This window comes from Anabas testudineus, chromosome 15 (assembly GCF_900324465.2).
Source record: "Anabas testudineus chromosome 15, fAnaTes1.2, whole genome shotgun sequence".
Taxonomy (NCBI): domain Eukaryota; kingdom Metazoa; phylum Chordata; class Actinopteri; order Anabantiformes; family Anabantidae; genus Anabas; species Anabas testudineus.
In genome coordinates, this window is record NC_046624.1 from 7,259,658 (window position 1) to 7,282,027 (window position 22,370).

At 39.0% G+C, this 22,370-nt stretch overlaps 1 protein-coding gene across 3 annotated transcripts in view; it reads left to right on the plus strand.

The window, feature by feature from the left end:
- macrod2 (mono-ADP ribosylhydrolase 2) overlaps nt 1–22,370 on the plus strand; it is a 361,160-nt gene that overhangs the window by 257,218 nt on the left and 81,572 nt on the right. For all 3 annotated transcript variants that reach the window (XM_026353614.1, XM_026353615.1, XM_026353616.1), the window contains exon 7: nt 16,558–16,588. In XM_026353614.1, coding sequence (XP_026209399.1) covers nt 16,558–16,588 — 31 coding nt within the window. The remainder of the gene's footprint in view (nt 1–16,557; nt 16,589–22,370) is intronic.

Consider the following 22,370-nt stretch of genomic DNA (forward strand, 5'->3'; position numbering starts at 1 on the left):
GGGAAGACATGAGTCGGCAGCGGATCTCTGATATCTACGCATTAAACGGGATACATGATAAAGCAAACAGTCACTGTGAACATGCGATGTATTAGCATTAATTGGGTTAGTAGCTCCACCACAGGTGTGAGGCCTAGATTAACTCCAGTGAATCATCCTTGGCCTCAAAGGTCTTTCTCGCAATCTTTCATTTGTGGATTTTATAAAGCCAGGTGTTGAACCCAGTGCTGACCTTACCAGAGCTATGTCCATGAAACTGGAATTTCCTGGTCTTTACTGGGTTCGATTTGAACAAGGTTGCACCCAATTATCCTTCAATCATAGTCCCCAGTCTTACAGATGTGTTTGGTCGGAGTACAAGGTCTCTGTATCGTGGTTTGACACACAGAGGACATTCTCTCTCACTCTGGCTTACCACATGAAATATTTTCAAATAAAGCAGATGGCATGTCTGATTAAGATTAATGTCACCCAAAGAGTTATTTATTTGATTAGTTATAGCTTTTGGACTGAATAAGTAGCAATTATGAGCTTGACAACCTCATACGAAGATACTGCAGAATATATTATATTAACACCTTTACATACAAATTAATAGGCTGTCAGGCTGCTAACGGACTTGCTAAGTATTAAGCTGTTTCCTACGCTGCTCTTTTTATCTTAATGTTTTGTTTATGAACAGCAGACTTTCAAGGGAATAAAAACGCCAATATCACTTCTTTATCCAGTCCCTAATGCACTGATATTAAATACTACCTACTTTTAATTGTAGTTAATGTTTTTATATAATAATAATAATTGGTAAAGGGTATGATATTTGCTGCAATTTGTGTTGCATGATGATTGAGGAAGTCTACTTATTAAAAAAAAAGATTAAGTTAGTTAAAATCATATATTATTACTGTGTGTATTAATATTTTATATAGTATTTGTTGTTATTTCTTCTTATGATTGTCATAAAACTAATATGACACCAGCCAATATTAATATTTAATTCAGAAATCTTATTTTTGCCTTTTTCTTGTTTTGTAACTTATTTTGTTGAGCACAAACTGGGACTTCCTATTCCTAGTGCCAAAAGCTAGTTCTTGTCTCTGTTCAGCAAACTATTTCCAAACTTTAAAACACACTGAGTGCAGCTCTTTCCTGTGTTTTGTTAATGTATGGTTTCGCTTTTGTTTTATCAAAGAGAATACATAAGGTGGAGACCTGACAGGTAGTGGCAGCCTTGGGAATGTTTGTAGCATTTTGCGTGGTTCAGAAGTGCACGACTGTATTTCAGCTTCAAAATGTGTATACTGTAAATTCAGAAATTAATATTTATAATATTCACCATCTGCCTGGCACACATACAATGCTTTATTTGGTGACTACAGTAAACTGGGAACAGTGCATGTTGTGTTGACCAGTTGTCAGCCCATATACCATATGATTGTATATGAGAACAGGACGACTATGAGACTCACTAGAAAATTCTTTAAACTTCAGTGTATTAATAAATATAAACAAGTTCCAAGTCTTGCTCCCTCATCATTTTCTTGTCAAAATCACAGCAGTTTTCCCACAGGCTCAGGTGAATGATTGTGCACATTAGCAGATATGCCAGTGTTTACGCTCTCCTACATAATTCTTTAATCACAGCACTATTAGCCCACACATACACCCTGTTTAATGCCATGATTATTTCCCAAGGTCATAGCTAACGAGGGCTGACGCACTGTGCCTGCCTGAGCTGATTGACTCACACTTTTAAACAGGCTCAGTCTAGGCCTACTCAGCAATTCAGAAGGCAATGCAGCACCTTGCACAATTTTATGAAAGAGATATATTACCTCTAACGTTGCAGGATTGTCCTGTTTCGATGCTATAGATTGCCACATAGGTGTAAGATACTTATTTCAGGCCTAGGAAATGTTTTATCTTTTTTACTGGCAGCAAAATTTGTGCTTGGCCTAAGAATTTATATTTGTTTAACTAAGATTACATTACTGGTTATTCATATTTAAAAGAATGAGGCTATTTCTTTGTGAACATATATTTTCTTATTATTTTTGGAATGGAGAAAGGATGTAGCACCTGATTAACGGGGTACCTGAGTTTGAATGTGCAGCAGGTCCTTGAGACATCACCACTTTCCACATTCTTTCCTGTTCCAAGTTAATTAAAATTTATATGACACCTTAGCACTAAATCATTATAAAGTAGGCCTACTGAAGTAATCATTTCATGGGGTAATTTAGCAGATTAAACATTTCTTTCATTGTCAACCAATGACCTTAATATCATAAATGTCACACTCACCTTTTATTAATGATGATGCAACTGTCAGGACCGTGGAACAAATTTAAATTTAAATCAGCTAGTACTGTATCTACATCCTGTATCTACATCCACCATTTTCATTTCACATACAGATGAATCTAGAAAGCCCGAAGATTTAGTCTGAATGAAGTGCCTGCTAGAACGAACGCAGGGGTGAATCCTGTTTCATGGTTTGACTTTTCACACACAGCTTGGTATGCCAGATAACCTCTGAGCCTCACTCCGCTCAATATCTAATGTCACATTTATAAACCCCTGGTAAAGATAATATGCATGGAATAAGACCGGGGGCTGTCTATCATAAAGTCCTCCTCACAGGAGGGTAAAGAGCATGAGATAGAAAAGATGGACCAAAATAAGTGTATATACAGTTATTTTAGATATATCTAGTAAAATGTAGAAGCAAATAATATCAAGTAATTTATCTAAAATGCATAGATATTATGATTATGATTATTATAATAATTATTATTATTAGTAGTAGTAGTATTAACAACTTAGTTAAACTGACACACACAAACACGTACAACCTGAGTTTTGAAAACTTAACATTTCTGACACACACAATCTTAATACAGGAATTAACATTAATTTAGCCTTAGCCAATGAAGGGCTTGTTACTGTGTGCAGTACAGGTAGCACAGAGCAGTGCTTGGTAACCGACTTGCATTTATTGTTAATGGAGAGCATCAAACTCTCAGGAGCAACGCCAGAGGACACCCATCAATTTGGATATTGAGAAAGCAATTCATGTGACAGTTTCCCTTCCAGGAAGATTTCTTTCTTTATCTGGACTCAGCACAGCAAAGTCATTGAGCAAATAGAAATGTAGAGCAAATATTTCTCATTCTGTGGTCTATTATTAAATTGGACATTTGAGATAAGTATATACATAGCTTTGATAATGAGATGATGAATGATAATGAAGTCCATCATGCCTCTAGATTCCTAATGTGAGCACTTACAGGCTTTAAAAAATAACAAAGAGATACAGACGACATTACCTACCCTAACGTTTTCCCTTTTTTCCAAAGAAACGATGCTTCGTGAGTGACTGAACTGTTTGGTTAGATTATGAATCTTCACTTCTGGTGATGCAGTACATTTTTGCCCCAAAAACACGTGATGTATTTGCTACAGAGAAAATGGTTTTCCAGTTTTAGTAGCTAATTAATGCTTTATCAATATTCATGATGAGCTCCACATTTAGAAAGCTGTAATTAGCTGTATTATCCTCTGGCCATTTGTGGAAAAAAAAAAGTTATTCATATAGTTCAAATCAAACCACAGCAACAACTTGAGTTTCTCACCATCCGGTGTGCCCCACAGTTAGAAGTTACCATGCATGGAAATCATGTATCATACCAGAAGCAAACAGCACATCACGAAATCACTTTTATTCTGCCTGCACGGAAAATAGAAAGAACTAGATGGACAGTGTCATAATTCACGGGGGCCACCTGGTGATTCCCTCAGTCACCTTCCTGTTTCCTCTCAGCCAGCTGCTCGCTGTATTCCCAATCAATCTGCAGTGCCAGTGCTGCTGCAATTCACCATGACCTTGAGTGGCATGTCCCTCTCGCTTTTGTTTTGGATGTTGGTGGGTCCCTCCTCATTCCTCCTCATTTAGAAATGCACCTGTGCTCCGACCAAGATAGCTCCACTTTGCCGTGCAGCCCTGGGATTGGACTGCAAAATCGGATATACACAGGGCCTGCACTGCTCTGTTTGTTACTTTGCCTTAGATCTATTCACGGTATTATTTCACTGTTTTCCAAGGTTGTTCAAAATGTTACTGTAATGAGTAAGAGATTGAATAGACAGCACCCACATATTTTGATGATATCCCCAGCTTCTGCTTTTGTTCTGTAGAAATCAAGAAACACAGGTAAAACAAATTTGAGTCTTCATGTTTCTAATAATAATGGTTATTTTGTAGCTAGAGAGATTGAATCAGGTAGTTACTGCATCAGTGAACTTGGAAGGACTCTTTCCATCGAGCTCCTACATTCTCTGTCTGTGTTTCTTTTTTGTTTTTTTTTGTTGAAGTCTGGAGCAGGAGGAGAATTTGTTGTTCTGCTTGGTTGGCCAAAGACATGTATTGTCTGGACCAGGCCACAGTGGCAGAGTGGCTTCTTTCATGGCCCCACTGTGACAGAGCTGTCTCTACATGAAGGTGACCTTATCTCTGGATCCTCGACTCTGCCCAGCTTGCCTTGTCAGGTCCTACAGGCGACATGGTCTATTAAGCACCTTAATGATGACCACAGCCTCATGTAGTCATTCAAAGGACCCTTAAGCCTTCATATGTTTTTGTATATTTTCAATGCTCAATGTACATCTGTATGTTTTCTGTTTACCACTATCCTTTTACAAGGGAATCTGACTTGTCTCAACAGAAGTGAAAATTATAATACACCTGCACAAATATATATTCACACTCTTACAAACCACTTATGCAACAGTGCATTTTCAGTAGCTTTTCAGTTTTTTTTTTTTGGCACATTTTTAGATCTGTTACTATGAACCCTGTGTTAATTGTCATATTAATGTGCAAGCACACATATCACCTTTCTGACAGCTCCCATCTCTTTTACCAACTTTTATGGATTTGAGCTACAGCTTGCATGTGAAATCTATAGCGTGCTAACATGACACATTATTTGGGTGAACCACTGTGACTGACTTGTGACACTTGGCAAAGTTCAGTGTACAAAACATTCAAGTGCTACAATGCACAGTGCATTCATGTTCTTTTATACATATATATATATATACATGTCCATCGTACTGTAGGTTTCAAGCTTGGGTACCATGTGCTGCTTATTTTCTTTGGATGTGAGCAAGAAAAATGCTGTGACCTTTTTAGACCCTCACCAGTTGGCAGTTCTGATCTAGCAAGTGTCTAAGGGGAGATTTTGATTAGGCCTGGACTCTTGCTGAAATAAATCTCCTTTGGGATTTACAGGTGGATACTTTGAGCAGGCAATCCTTCAGAAGACATTTACACTCAATAAATTCACTAACACCCCAGTGTTTCAAAACACTGCTTTTACAGCCTCATACTTTATATCCATATCCTGCACTGTAGTGTAAAAGTGACAGGACTACTTGAAGATGGCAACAAGCCTTGGGGAGTACTCCTACCAACACTTTCACATCTGTTGATCCCCCATTTCCCTGTACTTGCCATGAATAAAGGAGGTTTACTACGTGACAAGGCAGGTGTATTGCAGTACATACTCTCCCCTTGAGCTTGGCAAGAGAACATGAGGTGCAGGTGGCTGCCACAGGCTTTGTGAGTTTACATTTTCAGATGACTGAAAATATTGGGACAGGAGTTGAGATTAGGTCTCCTATAGGGCATCCTCACCACACTCCAGTGATGTAATTTACCTTCATGCACTATTTGTATCCAACAGACAGGGTGTGGAGCAGGGAGGGAACAGGGCAACACTGCCACCTTGGTGATGTTATAGTTTTAGAGTTATTCAAACCACAGCCAGTGGCTGACTGCTCACAGCAGCATTGGACATTGGCTACTATAATAATGTGCTATCACTAAAAGTTGCTGCTCACTAACTGGCTAACAGCAAACGTAAAGGCAAAGCCCCAAGTTGCACAGTACCTAACCAGGCATTTTAAAACTACAGTAATTGTGTCTCACAACTAAGTGTAAACCAGCTAATTCTTCTGATTAGTTTAATAATTAGCTTTAAAGTCACTGAGGACTAAATGTCAGTCTTGCTGAAACAAAAAAAAAATATGCACCCAAACAAAAATGCTTTTTTTTTACAAGTATTTGTTCCAGTGACATTCCTTGCCATCCTACATAAATATTCACTCTATTATAATAATAATGATTTCTAAGACAGCTGTGCTTTTATGTAGCTTCACATGGTTCTAGACAAGCAAGGCTAAAAGCTCATCAAAGAAAGGCACACAAAACTGAAGTGTGAATTCATATTGTCACCTTTCAAAAGCTTTTTCATATAGAGACAAAGAATTACAAAGCCCTTTGTTTTTTTGCCATAGGTCTGAATATCATTACATCTACCATGAGTGCAATAAATGTGAGTAGGTGCAGTAGCCTTTGCTCATGAGACAATGAAACACATATGGAAATGAGCCGACAGCATGACTAATAACTTGCAGTTTGAACTACGCGCCCATCTCAGCAAAGATGCCTGTTCTCTCAAAGTGAGCCATTATATAGTTATCAATGTGGCTGCTTGCCGTTTGATCTGTCTTTTATGAGTTGAGGATTTTACAGCCGAAAAAAGAAACACCTTAGAGAAGCCATTGGTTTGTACGCCGTCTGCCGTTACGCCCAAAATGAGGATAAAACGTATACAAAAGAAGCTGTCACTCTCCCTGTCCCTCCTGTCCCTAATCCTTCCACTCCTGAGCCTATGCCTGCCACACCATCATCACAACTCAGATCAAAGTGTGAGAGAATGGCCCACAGGTCTGCACAGAGGGAGAGCTGACCTCCTCAGAGCTTAATATATCCTTGGACCAAAGTCCTTCAAAGCGCTAGGCATATTAATTGAAAACCGATTCTGTGCAGTGTGCCTAAATTGAGCTTTAGTTTGGATCAGCAATCTTGCTTTGTGGACGTTCCCCGAGGCAGTTATCATATCTATAGTGTCAGTTGAAGACTATTTTAGTCATCTCATTTGAAAGACCTCCTGTTCATACAGCTGGATAAACTGAGGTTGGAGACTTGCATTACTGTGTGTACGAGAAATGTATTTGCATTCCTGCCCACAGTACTGCAAGCTTAAATTTTCATTACTTAAAGCACACAAACCCAGACCAGTACATACTGTAAATTGAAAAATAGTGTTTTCTCATGCTAATACAGCACGGGCCTTGACCTCTCATCCTGCTACTGTTAATTAGTGTTGGTTGCTCTTACCTCTGGGCAAGCTTAGATTTATAGCATCATGTTGTAAGGAGCTTTAAAGTGAAAGTGTGCTGCTCAGGCCTAGTCTGCCTACAGACCACGTGGACAAACAGGCTTCTCATACAAAGGCTCTGATATATAGGTAGAACTGCGTATGAGTTTGCTGCGTGACACTGAATTCTACCTATAGTTTATCAAGATTATGAATATATACTTTCTGTGTGATCATGCCCTAGTTTTGTAGTCTAATACAGATTTATAAATAAATACTATTATTGCTGTTGTCTAATAAGTTTGCACTGTTATTTGCATTCAAATTAAATATAATTTAATGCAGTATAATCAATAAAAATGTTTTTTTTAAAGGAATGCTTCCATATTTTAGGATTATTTGCTGACATGCCGAGCATTACGTAAGAAGATCAATATCAATTTCACCCCTGCACCTTCAGTACAGAGATAGATTAGTCACGTGTTTAGCCTACCGTAGCACAAACACTGGAAGCAGAAGGGAATATCTAGCCTTCAATAGAAGTAAAAAAATCCTTTCAGTTATCCAGGGTTCTAGTTATCTGTCTGCCTGGCTGCACCTTCTTCTCATGCTCATTCATCTCACCCCAGTCTACCTTGGCTCACAAATATACTGCAGCCTGCCTTTTATTCCCCCACAACACTGCAACACAGGAGTTCACACAGGCTATGTATCACCGGAGTTGTGCAAAAATGGAAGAGCTATCATCAGTGTTGCGGAACTAAGTGCGATGAAGCTAATCACAGAGCACCCTGAGCTTCCATTAACAAAGGAGAGATTGTTAAGTTCATGAAATTCCCATGTGACAGAAGCATCCCAGGCTTCAAGTTTTGCATGACTTATTCCTAAAACACAAAGTCAATGAAGAAATCACACGGAACAGCCTCGCTCAGTGTTATACTGTATGTTTGGTTTTACAGTACACAGGAAAAGGAAAAACATGCTTTCTTCTAATTGGAAAATGTGTCCTGTAATAATTATGTATTTACCATGCTCTAAAGGGTCACTGTTAAACGCTAGAAAAGAGAGCTCAGTTTGATTTGCAGTAAACCAGGTTGAGTCTCTTAATGAATGTTAGTTTTATTTTCTATGTTGGGCTTTGGGAAATGTGGTTAAAGCCTTATCTTATTGTCTGTTTTAATTCTGTCCACATCTACCATCTACATCCATCTGGGTAAAATCTTTAGTGTTATACAATGATTTTCTAAGTAAAAAGTAAATTGAAAATTGGCTATTTGTTGTCTTAATTAGCTGTAATATTAAGCTAGCCACTTGTTTAATTACTAACAATTATTTTTATATAAGCAAACGTATTATCTGTGGCTGTCCTGTATGTGTTTGTTGTTGACAAAATTAGACCTTGTCAATGCGCTGTCAGTGGACTTTCAAAAGCTGAAGGCTGTAGGCAGTTCATTTCTGTAGAGATTTTGACATTCATGTCTCAAGCTAAAAAGGAACATCCTTCAGTGATGGCCCCTCCACTATTCCACGTGATGGGCTGCAGCTAAGAATAATCTCAACTTTCACATCAAGAATATTAATTCCTGCCAACCTGCTGACCACATGCCAGTGCCCTTTCTCTGTTCTACCTTGTTATATTGACTCCATAGTGACCCCTTCATGATAGGTCCTCACCCACTACAGGCAGTGCCAGAAATATTAGCATACCACACAGTAGCTCATCAATAAACCTTTAATGCTATAAATAATGCAGGACAATGAAATAAAGGTCAGTTTAAACCATCAATCATCCGTGATCTCTTTTGATGGCAGTGGTTGTCGCTTAGTAGCTCGGTTCAAATCACTCATTCAGTTTGGGAATGGCAGCAGAGCTTTTGCCAGTGGACACAGTTTCAGTATGGCCAGGCCTTGACTTATTTCAGTGACGAGCATTGGTATTCAATATGCAGCCGACATGATTTTTGTCTCACACTGGTTATGCTACAAAGACAGGGGCCATGCAGCAAGTTACTTGTCTTCATATGTATGCTCTTGTGTCACCTCAAAATTCGTGGTGGGGTTCTGACTTTGAAGGCCCTTTGATATGATGTGCTTTTGGAATATTGAAGGACGCCTTGATAGAACAAAAAAACCTGTTTAATTAGTAGCCTCGTGTTGGAAGGGTAGCATAGTCTGGCTTTCATATTTCAAAACTAAAAAGCCCTTTTCTTCTGTTCTTTGATTAAATGTGCTGCTGAAGTTGATTTATGAATGAAAATTAAAGCACTGTCTCATGAAAAAATGGTCCCTAATTATTATTATTTTACTATTCATTTAAGTCAACCATTTGGGAATTATCCACTCTTGCAATACAAATCACAAGCTATATTTTGGGACTGCAGAGAATTCTAACCCTCCTGGCTCCATATGCTGCTAATTTCTACAGCGACAGCTTGACATGGGTGGTATTGATATTTCAGAGTCTACATCCAGTATTTCTCTGGTTTTACCTTCTATAGATGTATATGTGCCTTGTTTCTTTTGCTCCATTTTATCATTAGCGTTTCAGATACTAGAGATTTTTTATGAAACCTTTTTCTGCATTGATCATTTTCTTCATGCACACCTGTAGTTTAAGCCACAAATTGCAAATATCTTCTAATGCTACACACCATGCACACATGCTCTGCATTTCTTAAGCATTCATTGGAACAATCACAGGCTTAAGAGGCCCTGAGGCATACTAAATGATGTCTTCTATTCTGCTGAGTGTTGCGCTTCAAATATTCAAATCAAACATTTTACACATATGCTTTCTTCCTTTATTTACAGCTTTCACTTCTTCCATCTCCTCTAGTTTATAATGCCATGGTTCATCTGATAAATACAATAAAAATTTCATAAGGCCATTATAATTAAATCAAGGTGAGGATCTCAATCAGCTTAAAGTTCAAGGCTTTAAAGGTAGCGAATGTTAGATACCATAAATGATCAAGTAAAAGCCCATATAACCAAAGTTGAGGGTGTGGCCTAAAGTCTGGTTACTCATACAGTGGGACATTGTGGTAAACTCAGGATCCTATAGAAATGTTAATAACATTTGCATTAATATGACAATATACCCATGCAATACATCACTTCATTTGCAGTTTTTTAATATATGTTGTTATTGATCAGTCAGGAGGCAGATGAAAAAGAGTAAGACTATACACTATATATACTATAATATAGTATAAAAGAATATCAAGCAGGGGAAATAAGACATTAAAGTCTGTCTCTAATATCATCCTGTTTCAAATAAAGTCCTGGTCCAGCCTTCAGTGGAGGTAAATAAAGGCCCCAGCAACGATTTACTGTATTTCATGATGATCCCTGATCAGACAACAAAACCCCAGGTCTATTACTTCAGCTGTCAGTCTGGTGCTCTCTCCGCTCTACAGCATTTCAGATCAGCACTGCAGAGGAGTCTTGATTTCACCCACCACAGGCATACTAATCGAATCAATAAGTCATATATAAACAGAAAATATCTGACTGGGACTCTGCCTGAAGCTGTACACAGTGGTGGTATAGTGAAGCTGCAGGAATACATTTTGTTATTGAGTTTGCCTGACATGTTTCTTGCCGACTCATTTGAATTCTGTCAGTCATCGATGGGTCAAGTAGAGGTCAGTCAGAGTGTCTCACTGATGTGGATTTCTTTCTTTTGTCTTTGCTTCTCTGTTACTTAGTGGTCAGTGATATAATTTCAACTGATACTAAGCAGGAGCTCTCATACATAAATATGAGCTGGTTGCATGTGCCCTCAGTTCAGAGTGGTATCATTTTTATGCTACACCAAATGCTCCCTCTTTAACACTGAGGGAATCAGTGTCACCAGCAGACCTCTGCGGGAAGTCACACTGATATGAATAATAAAAGAGAACAATCCCTACTAGAACGGGACATTATTTGTACAGCCATTGCACTGGTTTACAATTCATCAAGCTTTGCAGGTACTTTACAGGTTTATGGTTAAAGCTGATTTCTAGTTTCCGCAGAAATAACCACATTTCAATGTAAAATGCTTCTTAATCTACCTATGCACTGGAGTTTTGGTCTTCAGGGTGAACTGTGCTTGATCAAGCATAAAGCTGGTCATGGGCCAATGCATCAAGCAGCCATCAGTTCAGTATCTGCTTGTTTTTGCTCCATTGCTCTGCTATATCCACAGGCTGCAGCATTTACACTTTTTTTTTTGCCCATTCATCTCACCCCTGTCATAAGTTTGGCTGATAGACATGCTGGAGCCTGTCTTTTTTTCCCCTGCAACACGGCATCCACTGCATGCGCAGATGGGATCAGTGCTGTGGAACTGAGTGTGATCACAGAGCATCCTGAGCTTCATTATATCCAACAAGAGTTAATTATTTCCATCTACTGTGTCTGTCTTTGGTGCACTCCAATGCCTGGCCGTTTGGACTCAGAAAATTAGAGTTTCAAATGCGTCATCGAGGGCTCACGTTTGTTCCACTCCAGGAGGCCTTTAGTGAAGTGTTTGAGGCTTTTATGGACACATTGCTTTTGGTTGTACAGACATATATTGTCACATAAAGTGCAAATAAGGATCAGATGCTACTCAATTTAAGGAAATACGTGTTTCAGTATTCCCACATTTTAGATAAACCCCACACTGTTATTATAAAAGATCAGTTAACTAACATAGCTGGTGGATGTCAGCATTAAATATTTTACCAGGAGATGGGAATTTCTCACCCGAGGAATGTTTTGTTGTAGTTTATTTATGATAACAAGGATTCTCAATCATAGAGTAGCAAAGGTGTATGCAAACAAGATCGTCTGGATAAGCTGTTTACCAGGGTATTATGCAGGTTACTCACTGGATGTAAACACAGCCAGCAACGCAGAGTCCTTAATGGACACTCAGATGTTATTGTGATAATACTTACACTTCATCACGGCAGATATAAAAATGGGTGGCAGTGCTCGGGCCATTAGGTTCCAGGTTTCTCACCCTCCGCATTTCTCTATCCTCCATTTAGCATAATGACACTTAAACAATCAGCGTTCACATTAGAATATGGAGTGGGGCATTATGCAGAATAAAAAGGGTGTTAACGCATCATATTTGAATATCCTGATCTGTAACCATGACGCGCTCTTCCCACCAGCAGCAGGTAGCTGATTCAGACAGACACACCAGCCATGACCCACATGCTTAAAGAATTACAGCAGTCAACAAAGAGGATTCTGTTGGATTCGCGTTCTGATACTCTCATGTAAGCCCGCACTGTGGCAACATTGGTGAATAATAACATACTTGTGGACGCATTTGCACAAGGTCTCCCCTCACCACTGTGATTTATAAGCATAGCTTCCATCTGCAAACAGGCTAGGAGGCTTCGAGCTACGGGGGCAGCACCCTGGGTCCAGTGCTATTTACTCAGCCAGCCGAGACGAGGTGCTCCCTCGGCAGGATCCCGCAGTCACTGCCCATGCATGGTTTTCTTACCTTTACCTGTCTGCCAATGGATACTCCGTAGTGTCTGCGATATGGGAAGGTGACAGCTAGAGCAGGACAGCTGCATTTTGCCACAGGTTGAGCCATCTTTACTGTGACATATCCTGCTGTTTAACAAATGGTTGAAAGCTGCAGGCTGTCGTGCTCTCAGTGGAATAACAGTGACTTAATTTTATCAGCGCTGCCTTTGTAAAACTCTAGACACACTTTGAATTCACTAAATCATTGTTTTAATAAGCTGTAATTATATCAGTTTAAAAGAATAGAATACAGCGTATTATGTAAATATTACAGTAAATTGTAACTGTAATGTGAAGTAAAATATAATCACATTCATTAAAAAGAAGTATTAATGTTACACAAGTCTAGTTTTTCCAGAAATAAACACTGCAGTCACTCTGTTCTGTACTTAATATACTGTGGGCTTAATAAGTGCACAGAGATGCCGAGAGGAAAGGTGCTCCACTTTAAAGTGATGTGATAGATTAGGGAGGAGCCCCAGCAACAGAATAATTTCCCTGGTGACCAATTTCTGAACAGTCCCTAAGCAAAGAAAATCAGCAACAAGCCAACATGTCAGGCACGGCCTCATGCCACAGTGCAGGCGGACATGCTGACTAACTTCTAATGAGCATCCAGAGATAGAAATAATAATCTAAACAAGGAATCATAGGTCATGACTGCCTATATACTGCTGGCTGTCCTAATTAACTCTAGACTTTGTACAGTTTTAGCAGATGTACAGGTATGTACACTAACAACTAGCAAACTAGCTTCCATGGTGGCCCAGCGCTGATGGGAAGGAAAAAGGAAAATGGGCTTTACAAGCTTACGGTGTCGCATTGTGTGACTGCTTACTGTAGCTGTTTTATGGCGTTCAGTTATAGTTTTCTTGACTCAAAGGATGTCCCAACAGGTTATAGGAGCCTGGCAGTCATCTATTTCTGTCTCTAAAAGAACTTGAGCTATTTTTGATAATATAGAGTTCCAAAGGGACCAACTATCACCACTCATCGAATCTGCATGCATGTATATCCTAACCCTGCAGTAAACAGGTACTATACTATACTTTGTTTCCCCTTTGCTCAGATTTAAATGAGAAAACTTTTGTTAACAGCCAAAGTTTTTAAATGATCATAACAAAACTCAAAGCTAATGTGTTAAACTGAGCATGCTGCCATTCACAGATATTGATTATCAGTATGATTCTTAATGTGATAGCACCTTAGTGTAATTTATTGAAGCTTTGTGGCTGTGGCGAATAAATAGGAGACAACCCAGCCAAGATGCTAATCAGGCCTCACAGCTTTATTGGTTATACAGTATTCTTCTCATCACTTCTGGCAATAACAGTCCTCCCAACAAGTAAGCGACATCTGCAAGGTGTTGCCTCATTACAGCGTCTTGTTAAGTGATTGGCCGATGCGTTTCCACAATAGAAAGATCAATAGTCTTTAATGGCTCAGGAACTTATGCTAATGACGTGTCATTGCTACAGCCAGTGATGTGTTAGGGTTTAGTGGCAGTCAGAGCAGAGCTTTAAGAGACTGACATCCTGGCCTTTCAGCTGAGAAAGAATAACAAGGTCTCTGGCTCAGGATGACTTTGGCAGCTGGAAATGTGACTTATCTTGTGTGAAGATTAAATACATTTTACCTTTGCCTTATAAATACAGCTTCAAATAAATTCCTCATGCTGAAATGTTTTTGATTCCTGTTTGTATTGACTGCTGCCAACAGTAAAACTGGCATTTCCACTGGTAGAAATGCCAAGATCCTGCTAATGAGTCCATAAATTATAAGTACACCTATATGAAGCACAGCATTTGATTTGTGAGCTGTTTAGACACACCACATATTCTTTTAAATACAGGTTTGTATTGAAATCGTATTTTTAAGTTATTATTTATTTCAGATGCAGTTGGCAGTTGTTGTGCATCTGTCCATTTTGTCTCCTCAGTCTCGACACGCCTCTAAATGTGCCATGGGCGGCGTTTGGCACAGGACTAAAAATGGCCATACTTTTCCATGCTTCATCATCTGCAGTTTGTGTCAGACCCAGACAGACATCTGGAAAGGTCAAAGCTTCTGTAAAAGATTTAAATCATCCCACAGAAGAAAGATTCACCTTGACAGGCGGAACCTGGAAACTAGTAAATAAGAACACAAACAGAAGCATTCCTCTTTCCTTAAAGCAAGGACAAATGGGCCATTGCATCTCAAAGCAGGTGTCACAAGGTGTGATGCTTTAGAGAAAACAGTGTCTGTGTTTTTCAATTATTTACTTTCTTTGAATGTGATTTTTATTTTTCCCGTGTCTCAGTTGCAAAGACTCACAATTAGAACCATCCTTTCTTATAATTGTTTGTTAGTGTAATCATCTCGCAAGGAGACGTCTATTTGCCATCTCTCTCTTTCAGATGTATTAATTGTGCCTCCACTTCTAAAATAAAGTGATCTTGGCTCAGCTGCTAGCAACAGCATGTTTCTAAATACAACTTGACAGGGTCAGTGTGGCGAAACAAACTGTTGGGCTTAGTTTTGGCATTAGGAGAATTTGACATATGGGTGTTATTCTTTGATGAATCTCTGTAGTGTTTTGTTGTTCTATATTCATCCAGTTGTGAGTCGCTACTGGAAGTGTTTTCTTTTTCTTTTCTTTTTTTTTTCTCATTTGTCATCTTATGATATTAATGTTGTGGCCATGCCTTTTGATGAATGCAGGAACTAAAGCATGTATTCAGCTGCTTTTGAGGACAAATGGGACCTTTGAAAAAAATCTTTCTCTTTACTGTTTATTAATATACTTAAAAAGATGAATGTGAAATAGGGACACTTACAACAAGGCCTATGTATCATAATATATTTGCTCACAGAAGTAAAGAATAATGAAACTATTTTCAGCTATAAAGCCATGCTTGAATAATATGTCTGCAGCAAAGCGCTACAAAGCAAGAACTATTACAAGGCGGTTACTTTTTATAATCATTTTGGAAAAGACAGCCATAAATATATGTTAGTTTTTTAGTTCTTTAGCTCAAGGAAATATTTATAATACTTATTCAGATTCTGTACATGTCTTTTTTTTAGGGGGGGGCGTGTCCCTGTTCTTTGGTGGGTGCTGGGAGTTATTGATTCCTGCTATTGATCCAAAAGTGGCAACAATAGCTGTAATTTTGTGTTTAGTTTTTGTTGTTATTGAGACACAGTTGAGTCACTGTTGGCAGCTTTACAGGCAGCCTATGCGAAATGTAACAGACGTCAACGGTACATGATAGAGTTTCCTCCAACAGCCTCTTTAACACAACAGTGTGATTGTGATAATCCATCTAATATGTGTATGAAGTGTGGATTGAATGCGCCTGGCTGCTTTTGGAAGTCAACAGAAAAGCACACAGTGCGCGTTTATGTGTTGTGGGAGCTGGAGTATGCTTCACAATATAGTTCTACATTAGCTTCAGGGATTTGGGCAAATGGTACTGTAAATTGCTCCTCTCAGGATTGAACAAGTGCAGCAGTAAAAGTAAGCAACAAGCATGCAAAGGTAAACAGTAGGTGGCTACAATGGGTACAGCTTTATGCAGATACAACAATGCAGCCGTGCTGTATTTACTTTAAGTTGTTGACATCTGAAGGGAAATTACATGTGGGACTGATAAAAATGTTGATTGAATTTCAAAAATATTTAGTGGATATACTGTATTTTATTTTACATTAGTTCATTGTAGTTTTACTGTATTTATTGCTTCTCAGCCCACTTTTCCTAATGTTGTTGTTCTGTCACAGATTTACTTTCTGATCATGCTTTGTTATTTATCTTTCCCTTTTTCTACAGGCCTTCCCATGTATATCCACAGGCATCTATGGTAAGGTTTTTTTCTTCTATTTATATATTTATGTAGCTTTTCACAGCATATATATATTTCATTATTTAAAAAATCCACACATATCGTTACTGTGTATCTGCGTTTTATCTAACTTCAGTCGCAGTAGGTTTAAAAATTCTGGATTAAGGTGATGGGGTAAACAAAATAATGCAGAAGAATACTGAAGGAGGCAAACAAGTTCACGGTACTGTACAAAGACACAGTGCAGTATAAGGCAAGCAAAAAATAGACCATGCTTACTCCATTCTTCATCATAAGGGATCAGGCCTGAAATGCAGAAAAGTACAGCATATGTGGCAAAGAGTTGGTATGCTTATGAGACTATCACAGAGTTACATAGAAATAATGCCAGAAGTTGATATAAATCAGCTTTGAATTTGTCATGGCTAAGGATGTGAGATGCTGCGACACAGTTGGACTGTATAGAAAACACAAATTGCCTCTACTGAGAAGATTTTATTTTTAATTTCCTTGCTTTTCTGACACATTGTACACAGCATATGCCGCAAACTGAATTTTCACACAAGCTTTAATAATCACATCAGGTGCCAAATATGTAAGGATTAACTAGCATGCTAATTTATATTGCTGCCACTGATGTCCTCAGCAATATGGTTCCATAAAAGCTTTTGCAACTCTGGTAAACTTATGAATAATTTTCAGATTTTCTGCTACACTGCTTTTGCCATTGTGTTAATAAAGGCCAGCGTGAGCCAGTAACTGTTAAACATGTGCAACAGGGATCTGTAATTGTTTGTCATCTTGTGAGAGTTGTTGCTCTGATCCCTCCCTACGATCATATAACAACCGAGTAAATTAAGACCGTTTTACAACACCAGATGCTCCCCATGGTGCAAACGCCGTTCCCTCAAGATGGTCCCATATATATATGCACACTAATGATTAGGCATCTCTGCTAAACATGAACTTATAACCTTTACATCACCTCTCAAGTGACCAATATGTAGCATAACGTGGTCTCCATCAACACTGACAGAGGTGGAGGCTTTCTTTCTGTAAGAATGATGTAATCTGCAGTGTGTCTGTACACTTTTCAAGACAAAAAAACCATGAAGGATTGAAGCTTCTGATCCAAAAGGTTCCTCTAATTCTATTAACATGCTTGGCAAGTTTTTTTGTTTTGACCCCACAAATGAGTCATGTAGACACTTCTCTACGTAAGGTTCACGACACACTTCATATTTTTAAACATCCTACGCTTGTGTAATTGTGATGGCCTTCTCAATTGAGTTGCCAACCTTTTAAAAATATAACACGTAGGCTTCATTCACTAGGCTCACTGCAAATTAGAATCACATATGCAAAAATCTGCATCACCTCATGTTTTCAATTTAACAGGCAGCTTCCCAACACTGATGTATAAACGAGCACGGACACAGTTGAGTTATTTGAATGCACTGCCACTAATTAAGACCTGATGCTGGGCTGTTTAACTGTACATGCAGATGTTGGCAGCAGCTAATTTGCATAGCAAAAAGGCAAATTTACATTGCAAATTAGCATCAACCATCATTGGTTTTCATTAGTTTTTTTTTTTACAAATATCACACACAACTCAGAGGCATTGCCTCTGTGAGTTTGTCTTTGTAGATGGAAAATAGTAAGATGCCATGCTTCTCTGGCACAACTAGCCAGTCACAGCTCAAGGTGAAACTGAACTAAGCTTTATTTATAAGGAACAGGTGACAATCAGTGACGGTTCAACACCTCACTCGTAGTTCATTCCAGACACACATTTACAGAGAGTGTTAAAAATTGTGTCTAGCTTCGTGTGTAAAAGAAAGTAAGGGTTCTCCTAAACATAATATATGGGTTGACAAAAGCTATACACATGCTGTACATCTGTACATAAGAACACACACAACTAAGCCTCTGTACTGACAGTATTTATGACGTTAGATATATGTCTTGTGCCGAGTGTGAAAATTAAACTACAGCTCTCTGTAAGTTACAATGAAAACACAAAGAGCAACTTTGCACACATATGAATTACTAACTTGCACTTGTTTTTCTTTGAAAAGTCATAAAAAGTGAGTCTATTTCCATCCAAAGCTGTCACTCATCCTGCTTTATCAGCCCTGTATTATGACTAAACGGCAGCTGTCACCAAGTTGCACACTGAAATATTAAACATCCCAACTCCCTGAATATATTATAGAGGCTTACAAGCGGTTGCTGTGCTCATTAAACCAGCTACAGTACAAACACAGACTCACATACTGACTTCCCTTAAACTACTTAAACTATTTTTTTTCCTCTTCCTATTAGTTTATGGGTAAAAAAAAAAAAGAAATCGCCACATTATTAAAATCTGGGGTGCTGAAGTGATGTGATTTTATTGTGATTGGAGACGTCGCTGAGACAAACACACCAAATAAAAAAAAATGAATCGCTAATATCTTTCAGCAGCGACCCATTTTTTTCTACCAGATGTGAAAATCGTATAGCGTAGCAGCAGGTCAGGCACAGTGGCAAACTTCCTGTCAGCATAATTAAACTTGTATCACGTGAATGGGTACAAGATAGTCCAAGTGGCCAACGACCTTACATACAGCATTGCGTACACTTGTTAGTGAAGCCCAGCATGTGGAGTAAAAAGAACATTTGTGCTTATATATCACTAGATGTTTACAGTTATTATGCACTCTGTGTTGGATAGAACATTTCCCACTTGGGATATTGAACATTTTCCACCCTTTGCTTTTATTATCCAACAACCCTCACCATTTCCTCTCACCATCTCTCTGTAATATTGTCTGTTTTCTGCCACCTGTCTACACACAAATGACTGCTACTGAAGTGTTAATTATCAGAAGGGCTAAAGTTGTAATTTATTTCTCACTCTTTTCTATCCCAGTCTCTCTCTCTCCTTCTCTCTCTCTCTTAGCTGGTTATGTCTCTGCAAATGTTACAATCAGCGATGATAAGTTCAGCAGTCAATTCTGTAAAATCCATTCCCTTTTCTCATTTTTTTTATGTTACATTGCCATATTTACCATTTTTCTCTTGTTTTGCCAGCACAAAACCTGAAATTAGCTATGAAAACGTGCCTTAAAACTAAAAACTGCTGCAGATCCTTAGTAAACATACCATTCCTGACTCATTGTTCAGTGTGTTTACATACAGTTAAGTAACCAGGTTACAGTTAGGTTGCTTTTATAATATAAAGAAATAAAGTAAAATTGAGTTTGTTGACAGTGATAACCTTTTACAAGTTGAGTTAAATAAATATCAAAAACCCAAATGCATGCAGGGAGGAGGGAGTCACTTCTTATACTATATGCTGCTGACGAGGGCACTGCTTATTGCTGTTCACTGCATTGCCATGTGCCGCATTGCCAGTGGGAGCCCGTCATAGCACTCCACCATCATCATCTCCTCACATCAAAGGGGTAGGTTGTGCAGAGCCAAGCATGCAGCAGAGGGTGCGAGAGGGGGGATTAAACAGCCTGTTCAATAAATAAACAGCTTAGCACTTCCCATAACTGTATCTCCACAGAACAATACCGTTGATTAAGACTGAAGATCACACAGTAGAGGGCAAATAGAGGAGGACTTTCAAAGCAGCTAGAGTATATGGTGCTATGATGTTATTCTCTGTGACTCCTCTCTGTGTCCCCTGAGAACTACCATATTCTGAAAGAGGCTCTGCTCTCTTGTCAGGCATGTTGACATTTTCTATACATTTTAGATAACCTTAAAAGGTCAGCTACCATTGGAGTAATGTAAACAAAAGCTTTTTAGTGTGAAAGGTACGTCTTGCCCATTTATCTCTTTTTTTATGTCTTTCTGTGTGTCTCTTTGATTTCTTTTTCTGCCTATAGCCGTACTTTCATGTATGTGCACATGATCATGAACAAACGTGTTATACTTATGCATGCATTCCTGACTGATTTCCTTGCTTGAATTGCAGTAGTAAAACAAATCATGTGCCCCCAACATTGTGACAGAAAGGAATCAGGAACAAGCTATCCAAGGCCTTTGTGGTGAGAAAAACAGATTTGTCAGGAAAGTTAATGCTAATTGACACTCTCTCTCACGCCTCCATATTCCTGGAGAGTCAGTCACCGCTGACAGATGATGGCAGAACAGGGAGGTTGGGTGTAGTAAGGGTGCAGAGGGGGTACCTTAGACGCTTGGAAAGAAAAATGAGGGCTCACACTGCGCTGACAGTCCAATTCCTCAGTCCGGCCCATTAGCCACAACAGAATTTCAGCACGGATAGTGTGTCAGAGGTACCACCCATAAACAAACTAGTGCCCACCGTGGGCCATGAGGTCACCCAGCATGATAGAGGTTATTAAGTACTGCTCCTGTTTGTACATCAATCACATCCACACGATCTGGGTTTAAATGGATTATTCCTTCCAAGGAGGAGACACTTCTCAATGTCTCACAAGATCAGTGCCAAGAGTCCAACTACCTAGACTTACAGAGGTCATTTTCTTTTTTGGTCTCCCTTTCTCTCCTGTCTTCACTCCCGTACATTTTCTTGCCTCTTGTAGTCTTTTCTCTCCCTCACATTTTCCACAAAGACACACAATTGCATTCTCAAGCAAAGATACATGTATAAAAATTCAATTTCAAAATGCATTGTCAACAATTTAGCCTTGGAGATCACATAGCTTGTGCTGAAAGAGTACTTTCCAGCTATTTTGTAATGAACTGTACAGCTTAGGAGGCATCTGCTAAGATCAATCTTAGCATGGAGTAAAGGGCTTACTGGCCCGATGCAGAAGCAAGGACATGAACATTAAATGTAATTTTTACCTGGCAAATGCCATTACATGCATTGCATTTATAATTCTATCACAACAATCTGAGGCCCTCAGTACAACAGTGCTGCTCCTCATAGGACAAATATACTCCCTAGTTGCCAGTTGATTATCATTATATAATAGTGCACCAAGGTAAATCTAATGCTGTGAAATTCAACATACCTGCAATAAATCATAGCTTCATTGGGGTGATAATGTTTAGTTTTATTTAAACTATTGTACATTAATTTTAGCTACTACTACCCAATAAATCGCCAACCGATTGTACCTCCCTGTTTATGGCTCTATCTGTGACGGATCTGAAGATTGTTGACAGAGGTGTTTTAGAACTGGCTGGTGGCTATGGGAGATATGCGGATGTAATCCACCCAAGCTTTACTGGTATGTCCACACTGCCATTTTCCTGTAGTGTCCAGATCAAAGGTGTCAAGCAGCTAAGAATTTTTCCCTTCGGCCAGCATCATGCTCTGGCTCCCTTCATCCCTGTCTAGGATTAGGAAGGTTGGAGACATTTATGGCACCTTATCTCTCAACAGTGACAGCTTGCTGGTAGCTTGCCAGAGATGAACGGGGCAAGTCCCCCCTTCTCTTAAAACCTGGGGTTTACTACAGGGAGCTTAGCCCAGCTGGGTTGGGAATTTCGAGGTACATAGGAGCAACATGCTGTATCAGTGGGCAGCAGAGTGTGCACTCGCAGGGAACAGGAGCTTTGTGGCACATTTAACTGAGTCACACAGTGTGCATTGTACTCAACACTATTCTTGCTCTACCATTTTCATGGATGATAAGCCAAATGTAAAAATACTTCCCACCCACAGGACAATAGATGTAGGCCTTTGAGAAACTTGGTTGAGCATTAAACTTTTGCATATAATACAGTCCTCCGAATGTTTTTAAAAAGTGAAATGTCAGATGTTAATTTTAGCATGTAGGACAAAGCATGGCATCACCTATATGGAATG